At 56.6% G+C, this 23529-nt stretch overlaps 1 protein-coding gene across 1 annotated transcript in view; it reads right to left on the reverse strand.

Moving 5' to 3' along the window:
• Positions 1 to 4088: 4088 nt before the first annotated feature.
• EXD3 (exonuclease 3'-5' domain containing 3) overlaps positions 4089 to 23529 on the reverse strand; it is a 454860-nt gene continuing 435419 nt past the window's right edge. The window contains exon 23 of the mRNA XM_068164114.1: positions 4089 to 4416. Within this exon, the coding sequence (XP_068020215.1) occupies positions 4094 to 4416 (323 nt within the window). The 3' untranslated portion in view covers positions 4089 to 4093. The remainder of the gene's footprint in view (positions 4417 to 23529) is intronic.

Consider the following 23529-nt stretch of genomic DNA (forward strand, 5'->3'; position numbering starts at 1 on the left):
CCAGTTCTGGGCTCCTCAGGTCAAGAAGGACATTGAGAGACTTGAAGGTGTCCAGAGAAGGGCAAGAAAGCTGGGGAGGGGTCTGGAGCACAGCCCTGTGAGGAGAGGCTGAGGGAGCTGGGGTTGCTTAGTCTGGGGAAGAGGAGGCTCAGGGGTGACCTCATTGCCCTCTACAACTACCTGAAGGGAGGTTGTAGCCAGGTGGGGGTTGGTCTCTTCTCCCAGGCAGCCAGCACCAGAACAAGAGGACACAGTCTCAAACTGTGCCAGGGGAGGTTTAGGCTGGAGGTGAGGAGAAAGTTCTTCACCGAGCGAGTCATTCGTCATTGGGATGTGCTGCCCAGGGAGGTGGTGGAGTCCCCATCCCTGGAGGTGTTCAGGAGGGGATTGGATGTGGCACTTGGTGCCATGGTTTAGCCATGGGGTCTGTGTTGATAGGTTGGACTCAATGATCTTTGAGGTCTCCTCCAGCCTTGGTGATTCTGTGATTCTGTGAGACTGAAACTCGACAAAACCACCCTGGGAGTGCAAACCAGGAGGAAATTCCCATTTTAGACACAGAGGAAGTTGAGGCCAACACAAGAAGGCCTGGGGGCAGGGCTGGGAAAGCAGCACGCAGCATGGAATGCCTTCAGGTTCTGTGCAGGAAAGGTAGCTGAGGAGGGAGATGGAGAGGATCAGTGGCAGAGTGAAGGCCACCAAGGGGGAGCTCAGCAGAAGGCATTTTAATCTCATTAGCAGAAATAATCCACTGGGCTGGAGGTGTCAGCATGTGGGCAGGGGGCACTGCCAGGGCCCCCCAGGCAAGGGGCAACATCACTGCCTGCCCTCTGGAGAGGAGAATAGGGGAGAGGAGAGGAGGGGAGAGGAGAGGAGAGGAGAGGAGAGGAGAGGGGAGGGGAGGGGAGGGGAGGGGAGGGGAGGGGAGGAGAGGAGAGGAGAGGAGAGGAGAGGAGAGGAGAGGAGAGGAGAGGAGAGGAGAGGAGAGGAGAGGAGAGGAGAGGAGAGGAGAGGAGAGGAGAGGAGAGGAGAGGAGAGGGGAGGAGAGGGGAGGAGAGGGGAGGAGAGGAGAGGAGAGGAGAGGAGAGGAGAGGAGAGGAGAGGAGAGGAGAGGAGAGGAGAGGAGAGGAGAGGAGAGGAGAGGAGAGGAGAGGAGAGGAGAGGAGAGGTTCGGTTCGGAGAGGAGAGGAGAGGAGAGGGGAGGGGAGGGGAGGGGAGGGGAGGGGGGAGAGGGGAGGGGAGGGGAGGGGGGAGAGGGGAGGGGGGAGAGGGGAGGGGAGAGGAGGGGAGGGGAGGGGAGGGGAGGAGAGGAGAGGGGAGGGGAGGAGAGGAGAGGGGAGGGGAGGGGGGAGAGGAGAGGGGAGGAGAGGGGAGGAGAGGAGAGGAGAGGAGAGGAGAGGAGAGGAGAGGAGAGGAGAGGAGAGGAGAGGAGAGGAGAGGAGAGGAGAGGAGAGGAGAGGAGAGGAGAGGAGAGGAGAGGAGAGGAGAGGAGAGGAGAGGAGAGGAGAGGAGAGGAGAGGAGAGGAGAGGAGAGGAGAGGAGAGGAGAGGAGAGGAGAGGAGAGGAGAGGAGAGGAGAGGAGAGGAGAGGAGAGGCAGCAATGATGCAGTGACTTCCCAGGGGGACCCCCACAAGTCCAGCATCCCCCCAGCCAAAGGCTCAGCAGCAGGAGTTATGGTTCTCAAGCCTTCTGTGTGCAGGGCCACAGCAGGCTGCCATGGGCCTCTCTGGCTGGCACAGCATCAGTGTGGCTGCACTTTGTGACCCCCAAACCAGACTGAGAGGAGAGGAAAAGCGATTTTGGGGCCAAATCTGCACCAAAATGTGAAGCAGTGCACTGCAGCATGGCCTTGCTCTGTGGGAAGAGGAGTGGCTGGGGCAGGGAAGGCCTCCGTGGTGCACAGCCCAACAGCACTGCTGTCATCACGATGATGATGGTGATGCTCAGCCATGGAGGACACTTTCTGCCCAAGCTCCAAGTGAAGCACAGGGAAGGAGAGGAAATAACCCCTCAGAAGGCCCTGGGGAACACAGAGCCTTGCAGGTGCTTCTGGCCAGAGCCACATTCCCATCCTGGCATGTCCTGATGGGAGAGGGGCAGGCTCAGCCCCCCTGTCCTGCCAAAAGGGATCCTTATGGCCAGCGGTGGGGCTGCTGTGGGGCTGGGCAGTGTCCCCTGTGCTCCTCACAGCCGAGGGACACTCTCCTATTCTGTGCTTCCATCAGAAATGAATGTGGCAGCAGGGGGGGGCCCTGGCAGGGCTGCCAGTGAGATGGGACAGAGGGGTGGGCACAGGGGTCCTCTGCCACCTCCTGATGGGAATCAGGGCGACATGGCACTGTGTGACCCTGGACAGTGCCACCAGGGAGGGGGGTGGTGTCCATGGGCAGCACTCAGCAAGGGCCTCTGGGGAGCGAAGCTGGGCCCAGAGTGCAGGCTGGCACTGCCCAGGGTCACTGCACTGCTGGAGAGGCAGCAGCTCATGGAGAGGAGGATGCTCAGAGTGGCAAAAGCTGGGGTTTGCCAAAGGGCTGATCCAGGAGGAGAGGTGTCCCTGGGGGGTAGGAAGTGCTGGCACTGCATGCCCACACAAGCTGCCTGGGCAGCCTGTGAGTGTCACACTTCAGCCAACAGCCCCAGGGGCCTGCCCAGCAGTGACAGCAGGGCCTGGCAGCTGACCAGGACAAGAGGAGGAAGTCTGCAAACGCTGCTCAGTTGCTGGTTGGAGCCATGTAAGCTTCCCTGGATGGGAAGGCATCACACAGCAGTGCCAGGAGCTGCAGGACCAACCTCACCTGCCCTGGTTCCTCCCTCTGCCCATGCAGCCTTCTCTGGACACTGGCAAGTGCCACTGGTGACAGTGGGAGCCCACACTGCACTGCCCTGGCCACAGGGGATGGCTTGGGGGAGTCATGGAGCAGCCTTTGCTCCTACAGGACCCCAGTCCCCTGGGGCAGCCCAGCTCTGCTGGGTACTCTCAGCTGTGCTGCAGGGTGATGTGGGTGCCAGTGGGCACTGCCATACACCCAGAGGTTTTCTTGTGGCCACCCAGCAGTGCTCAGTGGTGGCTGCCACCCTCTTGCCATGCCCAGCCTGGAGGGAGGGAGAAATAAAGCAAAGGTTCTGTTCCTCAGCCTCCTCTCATTCAATGATCTCACAGAGGCCCTGTGCTTTGGGGCTGCCATGGATGCCACCTGCAGAACTGGGTTCAGCTTGGGGGCCCTTGCTCCAAGGGGGACATTGAGGCTCTGGAGCATGTCCAGAGAAGGGCAATGAAGCTGCTGAGGGGTCTAGAGCACAAACCCTCTGAGGAGCAGCTGAGGGGTTGTTCGGTCTCGGGGGTGTGTGTGTGTGTAAGTGAGGGCTGACCTTCTGACCTTCTACAGCTCCCTGAAAGCAGGCTGGAGCCCCCTGGTCTTTTCTCCCTAGTAACAAGTGATAGGAGGAGAGGAAATGGCCTCAGGTGGCACCAGGAGAGGTTTGGGTTGGACACTGGAAGAGGTTTTCTGACTGGGAGGGTTCTCAAAGCCTGGCCCAGGCTGCCCAGGGAGGTGGCTGAATCCCCATCCCGGGAGGTGGCTGAATCCCCACCCAGGGAGGTGGTTGAATCCCCGTCCCGGGCGGTGGCTGAATCCCCACCCAGGGAGGTGGTTGAATCCCCGTCCCGGGCGGTGGCTGAATCCCCATCCCGGGAGGTGGCTGAATCCCCACCCCGGGAGGTGGCTGAATCCCCATCCCGGGAGGTGGTTGAATCTCCATCCCGGGCGGTGGCTGAATCCCCATCCCGGGAGGTGGCTGAATCCCCATCCCGGGAGGAGGCTGAATCCCCATCCCGGGAGGAGGCTGAATCCCCATCCCGGGAGGTGGCTGAATCCCCATCCCGGGAGGTGTTTCAAAGGCACAGAGATGTGGTGCTGAGGGACACCAGATGGCTGGACTCCAGGATTTGAAAGGTCTTTTCCAACTGAAACAGTTCCATGATCCCATCAGTGAGAAGGTGACAGCCTCCCAGCGCCCCTCCAGCCCCTCCCCGAGCAGCTTGGGAAGCTGTCCCCTGCCGTCCCCACCCCCTGCAGAGCCCCTGGCGCCCTCTCAGCTCAGCTCGGAGAGGCTCTGCTGGTCCTCGGCGGTGACAAGGACATCTTGAAACTGGGAGACGAGGCGTCCGAAGTGGGAGCCTTCCCAGAACACCTTCCCGCAGCGGCTGCAGCAGTAGAAGTCGGCAAGCTCGGCTCTGTCCAGCACGCCGGGGGGGATGGCGCTGACCTGCAGCACCGTGCCCGCGGCCGCCGCGCCGGCTCCGCGCTGCTCCGCCTGCTCCCCGGCGGCGGGGGAGCTGCGCTGGGCTGCGCCAGAGGCTGCCACAGTGGCGTCGTGGCTCTGGGTGGGCTTCTCCTGGCTCGTCACCAGGCAGCCTGCGGGGAGAGGAGAGAGCGGAGAGACCATCAAGCACTGGTGTGATGAGTGGAGTCAGCTCTCAGCCTGGTGCACAACCCTTGTGAGGGGTCTGTCGCTGCTGCAGGGAGGTCAGGCTCTGCCCTGCATCCCATAGAGAGGAAACCTCTGGCTTCGGGAGCAGGTGGCCACCAGCACCCACCCGCTGCCCGCCCTGAGCGTGGCTCAGCACCTCGTGCAGCTCCTCCGCTGTGTCCTGCTGCTGCCACACCAGCAGAGGGTCTGCCACGGCCCCGGGAGCCATCCCAGTCTGTGCGACCACAGCAGAGCTGCTGCTGGACTGGGTGTAAGGGTTCTGCCTGCCTGCTGCAGGTCAGGCTGCTCGCTGAGAGGGGCTGTGCCCCCACCCTGGGCGAGCAAGGAGCAAGGGCAGCCCCTCCTGCTGCTGTAATCACCTCCCCCCCAGCAGCTCCCTGCACTGCTCAGGACACCCCCAGCTCTCCAGGTCCACCAAGCACACAGTGTTGGGCTATGTGACATCCACCTCCTGTCACACAACCCAAGTGCAGTGCAGGGCTGTGCCCCATCAGCTGTCCTGAGACCCTGAGCTTGCTGCCATGGAAAACCAAGGACACAACCCTCTGGCATCTTTATCAGCTTACTGCAGGTGCTCAGTGCCTCAGCCAGGGCTTGGCAGGTAGCTGCATCCAGACTGTGGATGCCAAGCAGTCTCCCATCCACACATCCATCCATCCACACATCCACACATCCACCCATTTTCCCATCCATCCATTTTCCCATCCATCCATCCATCCATCTATCCATCCATCCATCCATCCATCCACCCATCCATCCATCCATCCATCCACCCATATCCATCCATCCTTCCATCCATCCATCCATCCATCCATCCATCCACCCATCCATTCTTCCATCCATCCACCCATCCATCCATTCATCTATATCCATCCATCCATCTATATCCATCCATCCATCCATCATCCATCCATCCATATCCATCCATCCATCCACCCACCCACCCATCCACCTGTTGCAATCACAGCAGTAAGCAGTGTGAGCAATCTGCCAGCGTAAGCTCAGGGCTTGCTCTCCTGGTAGGCCATGCTGGGCATAGGTGTCGAGGCAGCCAGCAGTTCAGCACAACAGAGCTGTGCCTGCAGTGTGTAACTCAAAGTGCTGCTACCTGGAAACACAGAGAGTGATCTTGGAAGAACAGGATGGATAGATCAAGCCACAGCTTTGCTTGATATTAGTGGTTTAACCAATACTGTATGGCAGTAGGATGTGTGGACACTTGTGGGGAACCACTGAGATCATACTAACCACACTCTGGGAGTCTGTGTGTCTGTGTAGGCTGCAGAGCATCCCTAATGAAACTGAACAATGCTTAGATCATATTGGTCATCTGTATTGATTCTGATCTCTGTCATCAAATCCATCCATCCTTCCATCTGTCCTCCCATACACCTATCCATCCTTCCATGCATGCATGCATCCATCTGTCCATCCATGCATCCATGCACCTCTCCTTCCATCCATCCATCCATCCATCCATCCATCCATCCATCCATCCATCCATCCATCCACCCTTCCATGCATGCATGCATCCATCTGTCCATCCATGCATCCATGCATCTCTCCTTCCATCCATCTATCCATCCAAGCATCCTGGTCTGCATTAGGCATAGTGTGGCCAGCAGGAGCAGGGAAGTCCTTGTGCCCTGTGCTCAGCACTGCTGAGGCCACACCTTGAGTCCTGTGTCCAGTTCTGGGCTCCTCAGGTCAAGAAGGACATTGAGAGACTTGAAGGTGTCCAGAGAAGGGCAAGAAAGCTGGGGAGGGGTCTGGAGCACAGCCCTGTGAGGGGAGGCTGAGGGAGCTGGGGTTGCTTAGCCTGGAGAAGAGGAGGCTCAGGGGAGACCTCATTGCCCTCTACAACTCCCTGCAGGGAGGTTGTAGCCAGATGGGGGTTGGGCTCTTCTCCCAGGCACCCAGCACCAGAACAAGAGGACACAGTCTCAAGCTGTGCCAGGGGAGGTTTAGGCTGGAGGTGAGGAGAAAGTTCTTCCCAGAGAGAGTTGTTAGCCATGGGAATGTGCTGCCCAGGGAGGTGGTGGAGTCCCCATCCCTGGAGGTGTTCAGGAGGGGATTGGATGTGGCACTTGGTGCCATGGTTTAGTCATGAGGTCTGTGGTGACAGGTTGGACTCGATGATCCTCGAGGTCTCTTCCAACCTTGGTGATACTGTGACACTGTGATACTATCCTTCCATCCATCTATCCATCCATCCATCAATCTACCCATCCATGCACCCATCCATTCATCCATGCATCCAACCATTCATCATTCCATCCATCCACACATCTATCCATCCATCCATTGGCTCTGGACACTTCCTGCTGAGCTCTGGGCAGTTTCTGCTGGGCTCTGGACACTGGGATGGGTTATGCCCATCCTGAAAGCCAGGGGGGAGAGCGTGTGAGAGCTTTGCCCTCCCCGGAGGGGATTTCCCCCTGGGAAACTGAGTTATTCTGTTCCACTGCCCCTCCCTGTCCAGCAAGCCTATGAAAAGGAAGACCCTGCAGCCACTGGCTCTCTTTTGCTTCTGCCTTGCCTGGATGAGAGGACTGCTGCAGGCTTCCTGCCTCTCTGCCACGTGCTCAGGCCTGGTCTTTTCTTCCTCTGCATCTTCAAAGGAGTGTTGCTTTGCTGTATGCATGTTCTCCCAATCCATCCTTGTGCCTCACCCTCCTGACCCCTTCCTGTTACTGTTCGATACACACATACAGAGACAGATATATTGCTTAAAGCAATGTGACCTCTCGACTTCCAAACCAACTCCAGAGTATTTCTTGGTCGATGCACCTCCTCCTTTTCTCCCTTATCCCCCTTTCTTTCCTGTCTTGTTTTGGGGGAGGGGGAAGGGGAAGCAGGGGAAGGATTCTCTATCCTGCTCCCCCCCATTGGAGCTCTTAAATCCCAGTTAAGGCTCAAACCACCACAGACACTTCCTGCTGGGCTCTGGACTCTTCCTCCTGAGCTCTGGACACTTCCTGCTGGGCTCTGGACACTTACTGCTGGGCTCTGGACTCTTACTGCTGGGCTCTGGACTCTTACTGCTGAGCTCTGGACACTTCCTGCTGGGCTCTGGACACTTCCTGCTGGGCTCTGGACTTTTACTGCTGAGCTCTGGACACTTCCTCCTGAGCTCTGGACAGTTCCTGCTGGGCTCCGGTCACTTACTGCTGAGCTCTGGACACTTACTGCTGGGCTCTGGACACTTACTGCTGGGCTCTGGACTCTTACTGCTGGGCTCTGGACACTTACTGCTGAGCTCTGGACACTTACTGCTGAGCCCTGGACATTTACTGCTGGGCTCTGGACACTTACTGCTGGGCTCTGGACATTTACTGCTGGGCTCTGGACTCTTCCTGTTGAGCCCTGGACATTTACTGCTGGGCTCTGGACATTTACTGCTGGGCTCTGGACTCTTCCTGCTGAGCCCTGGACATTTACTGCTGGGCTCTGGACTCTTACTGCTGGGCTCTGGACTCTTCCTGTTGAGCCCTGGACATTTACTGCTGGGCTCTGGACACTTACTGCTGGGCTCTGGACACTTACTGCTGAGCTCTGGACTCTTCCTGTTGAGCCCTGGACATTTACTGCTGGGCTCTGGACACTTACTGCTGGGCTCTGGACACTTACTGCTGGGCTCTGGACTCTTACTGCTGGGCTCTGGACTCTTCCTGTTGAGCCCTGGACATTTCCTGCTGGGCTCTGGACACTTACTGCTGGGCTCTGGACACTTCCTGCTGAGCTCTGGACACTTACTGCTGGGCTCTGGACACTTCCTGCTGGGCTCTGGACTCTTACTGCTGAGCTCTGGACTCTTACTGCTGGGCTCTGGTCACTTACTGCTGTGCTCTGGACACTTCCTGCTGGGCTCTGGACACTTACTGCTGAGCTCTGGACACTTACTGCTGAGCTCTGGACTCTTACTGCTGGGCTCTGGACACTTCCTGCTGGGCTCTGGACACTTCCTGCTGAGCTCTGGACACTTACTGCTGGGCTCTGGACTCTTACTGCTGGGCTCTGGACACTTACTGCTGAGCTCTGGACACTTACTGCTGGGCTCTGGACACTTACTGCTGAGCTCTGGACAGTTCCTGTTGAGCCCTGGACACTTACTGCTGAGCTCTGGACACTTACTGCTGGGCTCTGGACACTTACTGCTGGGCTCTGGACAGTTCCTGCTGAGCTCTGGACTCTTACTGCTGAGCTCTGGACTTTTACTGCTGGGCTCTGGACTCTTCCTGCTGAGCCCTGGACATTTACTGCTGGGCTCTGGACTCTTACTGCTGGGCTCTGGACACTTACTGCTGAGCTCTGGACTCTTACTGCTGGGCTCTGGACACTTCCTGCTGGGCTCTGGACTCTTACTGCTGAGCTCTGGACTCTTACTGCTGAGCTCTGGACACTTACTGCTGAGCTCTGGACTCTTACTGCTGGGCTCTGGACACTTCCTGTTGAGCCCTGGACATTTCCTGCTGGGCTCTGGACACTTACTGCTGGGCTCTGGACTCTTACTGCTGGGCTCTGGACACTTCCTGCTGAGCTCTGGACACTTACTGCTGGGCTCTGGACACTTCCTGCTGGGCTCTGGACTCTTACTGCTGAGCTCTGGACTCTTACTGCTGGGCTCTGGTCACTTACTGCTGAGCTCTGGACACTTCCTGCTGGGCTCTGGACACTTCCTGCTGGGCTCTGGACACTTCCTGCTGAGCTCTGGACACTTACTGCTGGGCTCTGGACTCTTACTGCTGGGCTCTGGACACTTACTGCTGAGCTCTGGACACTTACTGCTGAGCTCTGGACTCTTACTGCTGGGCTCTGGTCACTTACTGCTGAGCTCTGGACACTTCCTGCTGGGCTCTGGACACTTACTGCTGAGCTCTGGACACTTACTGCTGGGCTCTGGTCACTTACTGCTGAGCTCTGGACACTTCCTGCTGGGCTCTGGACACTTACTGCTGAGCTCTGGACATTTACTGCTGAGCTCTGGACACTTACTGCTGGGCTCTGGACACTTACTGATGAGCTCTGGACACTTACTGCTGGGCTCTGGACTCTTCCTGCTGGGCTCTGGACTCTTACTGCTGGGCTCTGGACACTTCCTGCTGAGCTCTGGTCACTGACTGCTGAGCCCTGAACATTTACTGCTGGGCTCTGGACTCTTCCTGCTGAGCCCTGGACATTTACTGCTGGGCTCTGGACATTTACTGCTGGGCTCTGGACTCTTACTGCTGGGCTCTGGACTCTTACTGCTGGGCTCTGGACACTTCCTGCTGAGCCCTGGACATTTACTGCTGAGCTCTGGACACTTCCTGCTGAGCCCTGGACATTTACTGCTGGGCTCTGGACACTTACTGCTGGGCTCTGGACACTTACTGCTGAGCTCTGGACTCTTACTGCTGAGCTCTGGACACTTCCTGCTGAGCTCTGGACTCTTACTGCTGAGCTCTGGACACTTACTGCTGAGCTCTGGACACTTCCTGCTGAGCTCTGGACTCTTACTGCTGAGCTCTGGACACTTACTGCTGAGCTCTGGACTCTTACTGCTGAGCTCTGGACTCTTCCTGCTGAGCTCTGGACACTTCCTGCTGAGCTCTGGACACTTACTGCTGAGCTCTGGACTCTTCCTGCTGAGCTCTGGACACTTACTGCTGAGCTCTGGACACTTCCTGCTGAGCTCTGGACACTTCCTGCTGAGCTCTGGACACTTACTGCTGAGCTCTGGACACTTCCTGCTGAGCTCTGGACTCTTACTGCTGGGCTCTGGACACTTACTGCTGAGCTCTGGACACTTCCTGCTGGGCTCTGGACACTTACTGCTGAGCTCTGGACACTTACTGCTGAGCTCTGGACTCTTACTGCTGGGCTCTGGACACTTACTGCTGAGCTCTGGACACTTAATGCTGAGCCCTGGACATTTACTGCTGGGCTCTGGACTCTTCCTGTTGAGCCCTGGACATTTACTGCTGAGCTCTGGACACTTACTGCTGGGCTCTGGACACTTACTGCTGGGCTCTGGACAGTTCCTGCTGAGCTCTGGACTCTTACTGCTGAGCTCTGGACTTTTACTGCTGGGCTCTGGACTCTTCCTGCTGAGCCCTGGACATTTACTGCTGGGCTCTGGACTCTTACTGCTGGGCTCTGGACTCTTCCTGTTGAGCCCTGGACATTTCCTGCTGGGCTCTGGACACTTACTGCTGGGCTCTGGACTCTTACTGCTGGGCTCTGGACACTTCCTGCTGAGCTCTGGACACTTACTGCTGGGCTCTGGACTCTTACTGCTGAGCTCTGGACTCTTACTGCTGGGCTCTGGTCACTTACTGCTGAGCTCTGGACACTTCCTGCTGGGCTCTGGACACTTCCTGCTGGGCTCTGGACACTTCCTGCTGAGCTCTGGACTCTTACTGCTGGGCTCTGGACACTTCCTGCTGGGCTCTGGACACTTCCTGCTGAGCTCTGGACACTTACTGCTGAGCTCTGGACACTTACTGCTGGGCTCTGGACACTTCCTGCTGAGCTCTGGACACTTACTGCTGGGCTCTGGACTCTTACTGCTGGGCTCTGGACACTTACTGCTGGGCTCTGGACACTTACTGCTGGGCTCTGGACACTTACTGCTGAGCTCTGGACACTTCCTGCTGGGCTCTGGACACTTACTGCTGAGCTCTGGACACTTACTGCTGGGCTCTGGTCACTTACTGCTGAGCTCTGGACACTTCCTGCTGGGCTCTGGACACTTACTGCTGAGCTCTGGACACTTACTGCTGGGCTCTGGTCACTTACTGCTGAGCTCTGGACACTTCCTGCTGGGCTCTGGACACTTACTGCTGAGCTCTGGACACTTACTGCTGGGCTCTGGACACTTACTGCTGAGCTCTGGACACTTACTGCTGGGCTCTGGACACTTACTGCTGAGCTCTGGACAGTTCCTGTTGAGCCCTGGACACTTACTGCTGAGCTCTGGACACTTACTGCTGGGCTCTGGACACTTACTGCTGGGCTCTGGACAGTTCCTGCTGAGCTCTGGACTCTTACTGCTGAGCTCTGGACTCTTACTGCTGGGCTCTGGACACTTACTGCTGAGCTCTGGACAGTTCCTGTTGAGCCCTGGACACTTACTGCTGAGCTCTGGACACTTACTGCTGGGCTCTGGACACTTACTGCTGGGCTCTGGACAGTTCCTGCTGAGCTCTGGACTCTTACTGCTGGGCTCTGGACTCTTACTGCTGGGCTCTGGACACTTACTGCTGAGCTCTGGACTCTTACTGCTGGGCTCTGGACACTTCCTGCTGGGCTCTGGACTCTTACTGCTGAGCTCTGGACTCTTACTGCTGAGCTCTGGACACTTACTGCTGAGCTCTGGACTCTTACTGCTGGGCTCTGGACACTTCCTGTTGAGCCCTGGACATTTCCTGCTGGGCTCTGGACACTTACTGCTGGGCTCTGGACTCTTACTGCTGGGCTCTGGACACTTCCTGCTGAGCTCTGGACACTTACTGCTGGGCTCTGGACACTTCCTGCTGGGCTCTGGACTCTTACTGCTGAGCTCTGGACTCTTACTGCTGGGCTCTGGTCACTTACTGCTGAGCTCTGGACACTTCCTGCTGGGCTCTGGACACTTCCTGCTGGGCTCTGGACACTTCCTGCTGAGCTCTGGACACTTACTGCTGGGCTCTGGACTCTTACTGCTGGGCTCTGGACACTTACTGCTGAGCTCTGGACACTTACTGCTGAGCTCTGGACTCTTACTGCTGGGCTCTGGTCACTTACTGCTGAGCTCTGGACACTTCCTGCTGGGCTCTGGACACTTACTGCTGAGCTCTGGACACTTACTGCTGGGCTCTGGTCACTTACTGCTGAGCTCTGGACACTTCCTGCTGGGCTCTGGACACTTACTGCTGAGCTCTGGACACTTACTGCTGAGCTCTGGACTCTTACTGCTGGGCTCTGGACACTTACTGATGAGCTCTGGACACTTACTGCTGGGCTCTGGACTCTTCCTGCTGGGCTCTGGACTCTTACTGCTGGGCTCTGGACACTTCCTGCTGAGCTCTGGTCACTGACTGCTGAGCCCTGAACATTTACTGCTGGGCTCTGGACTCTTCCTGCTGAGCCCTGGACATTTACTGCTGGGCTCTGGACATTTACTGCTGGGCTCTGGACTCTTACTGCTGGGCTCTGGACTCTTACTGCTGGGCTCTGGACACTTCCTGCTGAGCCCTGGACATTTACTGCTGAGCTCTGGACACTTCCTGCTGAGCCCTGGACATTTACTGCTGGGCTCTGGACACTTACTGCTGGGCTCTGGACACTTACTGCTGAGCTCTGGACTCTTACTGCTGAGCTCTGGACACTTCCTGCTGAGCTCTGGACTCTTACTGCTGAGCTCTGGACACTTACTGCTGAGCTCTGGACACTTCCTGCTGAGCTCTGGACTCTTACTGCTGAGCTCTGGACACTTACTGCTGAGCTCTGGACTCTTACTGCTGAGCTCTGGACTCTTCCTGCTGAGCTCTGGACACTTCCTGCTGAGCTCTGGACACTTACTGCTGAGCTCTGGACTCTTCCTGCTGAGCTCTGGACACTTACTGCTGAGCTCTGGACACTTCCTGCTGAGCTCTGGACACTTCCTGCTGAGCTCTGGACACTTACTGCTGAGCTCTGGACACTTCCTGCTGAGCTCTGGACTCTTACTGCTGGGCTCTGGACACTTACTGCTGAGCTCTGGACACTTCCTGCTGGGCTCTGGACACTTACTGCTGAGCTCTGGACACTTACTGCTGAGCTCTGGACTCTTACTGCTGGGCTCTGGACACTTACTGCTGAGCTCTGGACACTTAATGCTGAGCCCTGGACATTTACTGCTGGGCTCTGGACTCTTCCTGTTGAGCCCTGGACATTTACTGCTGAGCTCTGGACACTTACTGCTGGGCTCTGGACACTTACTGCTGGGCTCTGGACAGTTCCTGCTGAGCTCTGGACTCTTACTGCTGAGCTCTGGACTTTTACTGCTGGGCTCTGGACTCTTCCTGCTGAGCCCTGGACATTTACTGCTGGGCTCTGGACTCTTACTGCTGGGCTCTGGACTCTTCCTGTTGAGCCCTGGACATTTCCTGCTGGGCTCTGGACACTTACTGCTGGGCTCTGGACTCTTACTGCTGGGCTCTGGACACTTCCTGCTGAGCTCTGGACACTTACTGCTGGGCTCTGGACTCTTACTGCTGAGCTCTGGACTCTTACTGCTGGGCTCTGGTCACTTACTGCTGAGCTCTGGACACTTCCTGCTGGGCTCTGGACACTTCCTGCTGGGCTCTGGACACTTCCTGCTGAGCTCTGGACTCTTACTGCTGGGCTCTGGACACTTCCTGCTGGGCTCTGGACACTTCCTGCTGAGCTCTGGACACTTACTGCTGAGCTCTGGACACTTACTGCTGGGCTCTGGACACTTCCTGCTGAGCTCTGGACACTTACTGCTGGGCTCTGGACTCTTACTGCTGGGCTCTGGACACTTACTGCTGAGCTCTGGACACTTACTGCTGAGCTCTGGACTCTTACTGCTGGGCTCTGGTCACTTACTGCTGAGCTCTGGACACTTCCTGCTGGGCTCTGGACACTTACTGCTGAGCTCTGGACACTTACTGCTGGGCTCTGGTCACTTACTGCTGAGCTCTGGACACTTCCTGCTGGGCTCTGGACACTTACTGCTGAGCTCTGGACACTTGCTGCTGGGCTCTGGTCACTTACTGCTGAGCTCTGGACACTTCCTGCTGGGCTCTGGACACTTACTGCTGAGCCCTGGACATTTACTGCTGGGCTCTGGACACTTACTGATGAGCTCTGGACACTTACTGCTGGGCTCTGGACTCTTCCTGCTGGGCTCTGGACACTTCCTGCTGAGCTCTGGACACTTACTGATGAGCTCTGGACACTTCCTGCTGGGCTCTGGACACTTCCTGCTGGGCTCTGGACACTTCCTGCTGAGCTCTGGACACTTACTGCTGAGCTCTGGACTCTTACTGCTGGGCTCTGGACACTTCCTGCTGAGCTCTGGACACTTACTGCTGAGCTCTGGACACTTACTGCTGGGCTCTGGACACTTCCTGCTGGGCTCTGGACACTTCCTGCTGAGCTCTGGACACTTACTGCTGGGCTCTGGACTCTTACTGCTGGGCTCTGGACAATTACTGCTGAGCTCTGGACACTTACTGCTGAGCTCTGGACTCTTACTGCTGGGCTCTGGACTCTTACTGCTGGGCTCTGGACAATTACTGCTGAGCTCTGGACACTTACTGCTGAGCTCTGGACTCTTACTGCTGGGCTCTGGTCACTTACTGCTGAGCTCTGGACACTTCCTGCTGGGCTCTGGACATTTACTGCTGAGCTCTGGACACTTACTGCTGGGCTCTGGTCACTTACTGCTGAGCTCTGGACACTTCCTGCTGGGCTCTGGACACTTACTGCTGAGCTCTGGACACTTACTGCTGAGCTCTGGACTCTTACTGCTGGGCTCTGGACACTTACTGATGAGCTCTGGACACTTACTGCTGGGCTCTGGACACTTACTGATGAGCTCTGGACACTTACTGCTGGGCTCTGGTCACTGACTGCTGAGCCCTGAACATTTACTGCTGGGCTCTGGACTCTTCCTGCTGAGCCCTGGACATTTACTGCTGGGCTCTGGACATTTACTGCTGGGCTCTGGACACTTACTGCTGGGCTCTGGACTCTTCCTGCTGGGCTCTGGACACTTACTGCTGAGCTCTGGTCACTGACTGCTGAGCCCTGAACATTTACTGCTGGGCTCTGGACTCTTCCTGCTGAGCCCTGGACATTTACTGCTGGGCTCTGGACACTTACTGCTGGGCTCTGGACATTTACTGCTGGGCTCTGGACTCTTCCTGCTGGGCTCTGGACATTTACTGCTGGGCTCTGGACTCTTACTGCTGAGCTCTGGACATTTACTGCTGGGCTCTGGACTCTTCCTGTTGAGCCCTGGACATTTACTGCTGAGCTCTGGACACTTCCTGCTGAGCCCTGGACATTTACTGCTGGGCTCTGGACACTTACTGCTGGGCTCTGGACACTTACTGCTGAGCTCTGGACTCTTACTGCTGAGCTCTGGACACTTACTGCTGAGCTCTGGTCACTTCCTGCTGAGCTCTGGACACTTCCTGCTGAGCTCTGGACTCTTACTGCTGAGCTCTGGACACTTACTGCTGAGCTCTGGACACTTCCTGCTGAGCTCTGGACTCTTACTGCTGAGCTCTGGACACTTACTGCTGAGCTCTGGACTCTTCCTGCTGAGCTCTGGACACTTCCTGCTGAGCTCTGGACACTTACTGCTGAGCTCTGGACTCTTCCTGCTGAGCTCTGGACACTTCCTGCTGAGCTCTGGACACTTACTGCTGAGCTCTGGACACTTCCTGCTGAGCTCTGGACACTTCCTGCTGAGCTCTGGACTCTTACTGCTGGGCTCTGGACACTTACTGCTGAGCTCTGGACTCTTACTGCTGAGCTCTGGACACTTACTGCTGAGCTCTGGACTCTTACTGCTGGGCTCTGGACACTTACTGCTGGGCTCTGGACACTTACTGCTGAGCTCTGGACACTTACTGCTGGGCTCTGGACACTTACTGCTGGGCTCTGGACACTTACTGCTGAGCTCTGGACACTTACTGCTGGGCTCTGGACACTTACTGCTGAGCTCTGGACTCTTACTGCTGAGCTCTGGACACTTACTGCTGGGCTCTGGACACTTACTGCTGAGCTCTGGACTCTTACTGCTGAGCTCTGGACATTTACTGCTGGGCTCTGGACTCTTACTGCTGGGCTCTGGACACTTACTGCTGGGCTCTGGACTCTTACTGCTGAGCTCTGGACACTTACTGCTGGGCTCTGGACTCTTACTGCTGAGCTCTGGACACTTACTTCTGGGCTCTGGACTCTTACTGCTGGGTTCTGGACACTTCCTGCTGAGCTCTGGACACTTACTGCTGAGCTCTGGACTCTTACTGCTGAGCTCTGGACACTTACTGCTGAGCTCTGGACTCTTACTGCTGGGCTCTGGACACTTACTGCTGGGCTCTGGACTCTTCCTGCTGGACTCTGGACACTTACTGCTGGGCTCTGGACTCTTACTGCTGAGCTCTGGACACTTACTGCTGGGCTCTGGACACTTACTGCTGAGCTCTGGACACTTACTGCTGGGCTCTGGACACTTACTGCTGGGCTCTGGACTCTTACTGCTGAGCTCTGGACACTTACTGGTGGGCTCTGGACTCTTACTGCTGAGCTCTGGACACTTACTGCTGAGCTCTGGACTCTTACTGCTGGGCTCTGGACACTTACTGCTGGGCTCTGGACTCTTCCTGCTGGACTCTGGACACTTACTGCTGGGCTCTGGACTCTTACTGCTGGGCTCTGGTCACTTACTGCTGGGCTCTGGACTCTTACTGCTGGGCTCTGGACTCTTACTGCTGAGCTCTGGACACTTACTGCTGAGCTCTGGACTCTTACTGCTGGGCTCTGGACACTTACTGCTGGGCTCTGGACTCTTACTGCTGGGCTCTGGACACTTACTGCTGGGCTCTGGACTCTTCCTGCTGGGCTCTGGACACTTACTGCTGGGCTCTGGACTCTTCCTGCTGGGCTCTGGACACTTACTGCTGGGCTCTGGACTCTTACTGCTGGGCTCTGGACTCTTCCTCCTGAGCTCTGGACACTTCCTGCTGAGCTCTGGACACTTCCTGCTGGGCTCTGGACTTTTACTGCTGAGCTCTGGATACTTCCTCCTGAGCTCTGGACAGTTCCTGCTGGGCTCTGGTCACTTACTGCTGGGCTCTGGACTCTTCCTGTTGAGCCCCGGACATTTACTGCTGAGCTCTGGAGATTTACTGCTGGGCTCTGGACACTTACTGCTGGGCTCTGGACAGTCACTGCTGGGCTCTGGACACTTACTGCTGGGCTCTGGACATTTACTGCTGGGCTCTGGACAGTCACTGCTGGGCTCTGGACATTTACTGCTGGGCTCTGGACACTTACTGCTGAGCTCTGGACTCTTACTGCTGAGCTCTGGACACTTACTGCTGGGCTCTGGACTCTTCCTCCTGAGCTCTGGACACTTCCTGCTGAGCTCTGGTCACTTACTGCTGGGCTCTGGACTCTTATTGCTGGGCTCTGGACTCTTACTGTGAGCTCTGGACACTTCCTGTTGAGCCCTGGACATTTAATGCTGGGCTCTGGACACTTCCTGTTGAGCCCTGGACATTTAATGCTGGGCTCTGGACACTTCCTGCTGAGCTCTGGTCACTTCCTGCTGAGCTCTGGACTCTTACTGCTGAGCTCTGGACACTTACTGCTGGGCTCTGGACTCTTACTGCTGAGCTCTGGACTCTTACTGCTGAGCTCTGGACACTTACTGCTGGGCTCTGGACTCTTACTGCTGAGCTCTGGACTCTTACTGCTGAGCTCTGGACACTTACTGCTGGGCTCTGGACTCTTACTGCTGAGCTCTGGACACTTACTGCTGAGCTCTGGACTCTTACTGCTGGGCTCTGGACACTTACTGCTGGGCTCTGGACTCTTCCTGCTGGACTCTGGACACTTACTGCTGGGCTCTGGACTCTTACTGCTGGGCTCTGGTCACTTACTGCTGGGCTCTGGACTCTTACTGCTGGGCTCTGGACTCTTACTGCTGAGCTCTGGACACTTACTGCTGAGCTCTGGACTCTTACTGCTGGGCTCTGGACACTTACTGCTGGGCTCTGGACTCTTCCTGCTGGGCTCTGGACACTTACTGCTGGGCTCTGGACTCTTCCTGCTGGGCTCTGGACACTTACTGCTGGGCTCTGGACTCTTCCTGCTGGGCTCTGGACACTTACTGCTGGGCTCTGGACTCTTACTGCTGGGCTCTGGACTCTTCCTCCTGAGCTCTGGACACTTCCTGCTGAGCTCTGGACACTTCCTGCTGGGCTCTGGACTTTTACTGCTGAGCTCTGGATACTTCCTCCTGAGCTCTGGACAGTTCCTGCTGGGCTCTGGTCACTTACTGCTGGGCTCTGGTCACTTACTGCTGGGCTCTGGACTCTTCCTGTTGAGCCCCGGACATTTACTGCTGAGCCCTGGACATTTACTGCTGGGCTCTGGACATTTACTGCTGGGCTCTGGACACTTACTGCTGGGCTCTGGACAGTCACTGCTGGGCTCTGGACACTTACTGCTGGGCTCTGGACATTTACTGCTGGGCTCTGGACAGTCACTGCTGGGCTCTGGACATTTACTGCTGGGCTCTGGACACTTACTGCTGAGCTCTGGACTCTTACTGCTGAGCTCTGGACACTTACTGCTGGGCTCTGGACTCTTCCTCCTGAGCTCTGGACACTTCCTGCTGAGCTCTGGTCACTTACTGCTGGGCTCTGGACTCTTATTGCTGGGCTCTGGACTCTTACTGTGAGCTCTGGACACTTCCTGTTGAGCCCTGGACATTTAATGCTGGGCTCTGGACACTTCCTGCTGAGCTCTGGTCACTTACTGCTGAGCTCTGGACTCTTACTGCTGAGCTCTGGACACTTCCTGCTGAGCTCTGGTCAGTTACTGCTGAGCTCTGGACTCTTACTGCTGGGCTCTGGACTCTTACTGTTGGGCTCTGGACTCTTCCTCCTGAGCTCTGGACACTTCCTGTTGAGCCCTGGACACTTACTGCTGGGCTCTGGACACTTCCTGCTGGGCTCTGGACACTTACTGCTGAACTCTGGTCACTTACTGCTGGGCTCTGGACACTTACTGCTGAGCTGTGGACACTTACTGCTGAGCTCTGGACTCTTACTGCTGAGCTCTGGACACTTACTGCTGAGCTCTGGACTCTTACTGCTGAGCTCTGGACACTTACTGCTGGGCTCTGGACTCTTCCTGTTGAGCCCTGGACATTTACTGCTGAGCCCTGGACACTTACTGCTGGGCTCTGGACTCTTACTGCTGGGCTCTGGACATTTACTGCTGAGCTCTGGACACTTACTGCTGGGCTCTGGACACTTACTGCTGGGCTGTGGACACTTACTGCTGAGCTCTGGACACTTACTGCTGGGCTCTGGAAACTTACTGCTGAGCTCTGGTCACTTACTGCTGAGCTCTGGACTCTTAACTGCTGAGCTCTGGTCACTTACTGCTGAGCTCTGGACTCTTACTGCTGAGCTCTGGACTCTTACTGCTGAGCTCTGGTCACTTACTGCTGAGCTCTGGACTCTTACTGCTGAGCACTGGACTCTTACTGCTGGGCTCTGGACACTTACTGCTGAGCTCTGGACACTTACTGCTGGGCTCTGGACTCTTCCTGTTGAGCCCTGGACATTTACTGCTGAGCCCTGGACACTTACTGCTGGGCTCTGGACTCTTACTGCTGGGCTCTGGACATTTACTGCTGAGCTCTGGACACTTACTTCTGGGCTCTGGACACTTACTGCTGAGCTCTGGACACTTACTGCTGGGCTCTGGACACTTACTGCTGAGCTCTGGACTCTTACTGCTGAGCTCTGGTCACTTACTGCTGAGCTCTGGACTCTTACTGCTGAGCTCTGGACACTTACTGCTGGGCTCTGGACTCTTCCTCCTGAGCTCTGGACACTTCCTGCTGAGCTCTGGTCACTTACTGCTGGGCTCTGGACACTTCCTGCTGGGCTCTGGACACTTACTGCTGAGCTCTGGACTCTTACTGCTGGGCTCTGGACACTTCCTGCTGGGCTCTGGACACTTCCTGCTGGGCTCTGGACACTTACTGCTGAGCTCTGGTCACTTACTGCTGGGCTCTGGACTCTTACTGCTGGGCTCTGGACTCTTCCTGTTGAGCCCTGGACATTTACTGCTGGGCTCTGGACATTTACTGCTGGGCTCTGGACTCTTACTGCTGGGCTCTGGACACTTACTGCTGAGCTCTGGACACTTACTGCTGGGCTCTGGACACTTACTGCTGGGCTCTGGACACTTACTGCTGAGCTCTGGACACTTCCTGCTGGGCTCTGGACATTTACTGCTGAGCTCTGGACACTTACTGCTGGGCTCTGGACACTTACTGCTGAGCTCTGGACACTTACTGCTGGGCTCTGGACACTTACTGCTGGGCTCTGAACTCTTACTGCTGAGCTCTGGACAGTTCCTGCTGGGCTCTGGACACTTACTGCTGAGCTCTGGACTCTTACTGCTGAGCTCTGGACACTTACTGCTGGGCTCTGGACACTTCCTGCTGGGCTCTGGACACTTCCTGCTGAGCTCTGGACACTTACTGCTGGGCTCTGGACACTTACTGCTGAGCTCTGGACACTTACTGCTGGGCTCTGGACACTTACTGCTGAGCTCTGGACTCTTACTGCTGAGCTCTGGACACTTACTGCTGGGCTCTGAACTCTTACTGCTGAGCTCTGGACAGTTCCTGCTGGGCTCTGGACACTTACTGCTGGGCTCTGAACTCTTACTGCTGGGCTCTGGACACTTACTGCTGGGCTCTGGACACTTACTGCTGGGCTCTGGACTCTTACTGCTGGGCTCTGGACAGTTCCTGCTGAGCTCTGGTCACTTACTGCTGAGCTCTGGACACTTCCTGCTGAGCTCTGGTCACTTACTGCTGAGCTCTGGACACTTACTGCTGGGCTCTGAACTCTTACTGCTGAGCTCTGGACACTTACTGCTGGGCTCTGGACTCTTACTGCTGGGCTCTGGACAGTTCCTGCTGAGCTCTGGTCACTTACTGCAGAGCTATGGACACTTCCTGCTGAGCTCTGGACACTTCCTGCTGAGCTCTGGACACTTACTGCTGGGCTCTGGACTCTTACTGCTGAGCTCTGGACACTTACTGCTGGGCTCTGGACTCTTACTGCTGAGCTCTGGACACTTCCTGCTGGGCTCTGGACACTTACTGCTGAGCTCTGGACTCTTACTGCTGAGCTCTGGACTCTTCCTGCTGAGCTCTGGACACTTCCTGCTGGGCTCTGGACATTTACTGCTGGGCTCTGGACTCTTACTGCTGAGCCCTGGACATTTCCTGCTGGGCTCTGGACACTTCCTTCTGAGCTCTGGTCACTTACTGCTGAGCTCTGGACACTTCCTGCTGAGCTCTGGTCACTTACTGCTGAGCTCTGGACACTTACTGCTGAGCTCTGGTCACTTCCTGCTGAGCTCTGGACACTTCCTGCTGGGCTCTGGACACTTACTGCTGGGCTCTGGACACTTACTGCTGGGCTCTGGACTCTTACTGCTGAGCTCTGGACACTTCCTGCTGGGCTCTGGACACTTACTGCTGAGCTCTGGACTCTTACTGCTGAGCTCTGGACACTTACTGCTGAGCTCTGGTCACTTACTGCTGAGCTCTGGACACTTCCTGCTGGGCTCTGGACACTTACTGCTGAGCTCTGGACTCTTCCTGCTGAGCTCTGGACACTTCCTGCTGGGCTCTGGACACTTACTGCTGAGCTCTGGACACTTACTGCTGGGCTCTGGACTCTTACTGCTGAGCTCTGGACACTTACTGCTGGGCTCTGGACTCTTACTGCTGAGCTCTGGACACTTACTGCTGGGCTCTGGACTCTTACTGCTGAGCTCTGGACATTTACTGCTGGGCTCTGGACACTTACTGCTGAGCTCTGGACACTTACTGCTGAGCTCTGGACACTTACTGCTGGGCTCTGGACACTTACTGCTGAGCTCTGGACACTTACTGCTGGGCTCTGGACTCTTACTGCTGGGCTCTGGACAGTTACTGCTGGGCTCTGGACACTTCCTGCTGGGCTCTGGACATTTACTGCTGGGCTCTGGACTCTTACTGCTGAGCCCTGGACATTTCCTGCTGGGCTCTGGACACTTCCTGCTGGGCTCTGGTCACTTACTGCTGAGCTCTGGACACTTCCTGCTGGGCTCTGGACACTTACTGCTGAGCTCTGGACTCTTACTGCTGGGCTCTGGACAGTTACTGCTGAGCTCTGGACACTTCCTGCTGAGCTCTGGACTCTTACTGCTGAGCTCTGGACATTTACTGCTGGGCTCTGGACACTTACTGCTGAGCTCTGGACACTTACTGCTGGGCTCTGGACTCTTACTGCTGAGCTCTGGACACTTACTGCTGGGCTCTGGACTCTTACTGCTGAGCTCTGGACACTTACTGCTGGGCTCTGGACTCTTACTGCTGAGCTCTGGACACTTACTGCTGAGCTCTGGACTCTTACTGCTGGGCTCTGGACAGTTACTGCTGGGCTCTGGACTCTTACTGCTGGGCTCTGGACATTTACTGCTGAGCTCTGGACACTTACTGCTGAGCTCTGGACACTTACTGCTGAGCTCTGGACTCTTACTGCTGGGCTCTGGACACTTACTGCTGGGCTCTGGACTCTTCCTGCTGGGCTCTGGACACTTACTGCTGGGCTCTGGACACTTACTGCTGGGCTCTGGACTCTTCCTGCTGGGCTCTGGACACTTACTGCTGGGCTCTGGACTCTTCCTGCTGGGCTCTGGACACTTACTGCTGGGCTCTGGACTCTTACTGCTGGGCTCTGGACTCTTCCTCCTGAGCTCTGGACACTTCCTGCTGAGCTCTGGACACTTCCTGCTGGGCTCTGGACTTTTACTGCTGAGCTCTGGATACTTCCTCCTGAGCTCTGGACAGTTCCTGCTGGGCTCTGGTCACTTACTGCTGGGCTCTGGTCACTTACTGCTGGGCTCTGGACTCTTCCTGTTGAGCCCCGGACATTTACTGCTGAGCCCTGGACATTTACTGCTGGGCTCTGGACATTTACTGCTGGGCTCTGGACACTTACTGCTGGGCTCTGGACAGTCACTGCTGGGCTCTGGACACTTACTGCTGGGCTCTGGACATTTACTGCTGGGCTCTGGACAGTCACTGCTGGGCTCTGGACATTTACTGCTGGGCTCTGGACACTTACTGCTGAGCTCTGGACTCTTACTGCTGAGCTCTGGACACTTACTGCTGGGCTCTGGACTCTTCCTCCTGAGCTCTGGACACTTCCTGCTGAGCTCTGGTCACTTACTGCTGGGCTCTGGAC

Source organism: Melanerpes formicivorus, unplaced genomic scaffold, assembly GCF_026170545.1.
Source record: "Melanerpes formicivorus ecotype bairdi unplaced genomic scaffold, bMelFor1.0.p_v2 SCAF_77, whole genome shotgun sequence".
NCBI classification, from domain to species: domain Eukaryota; kingdom Metazoa; phylum Chordata; class Aves; order Piciformes; family Picidae; genus Melanerpes; species Melanerpes formicivorus.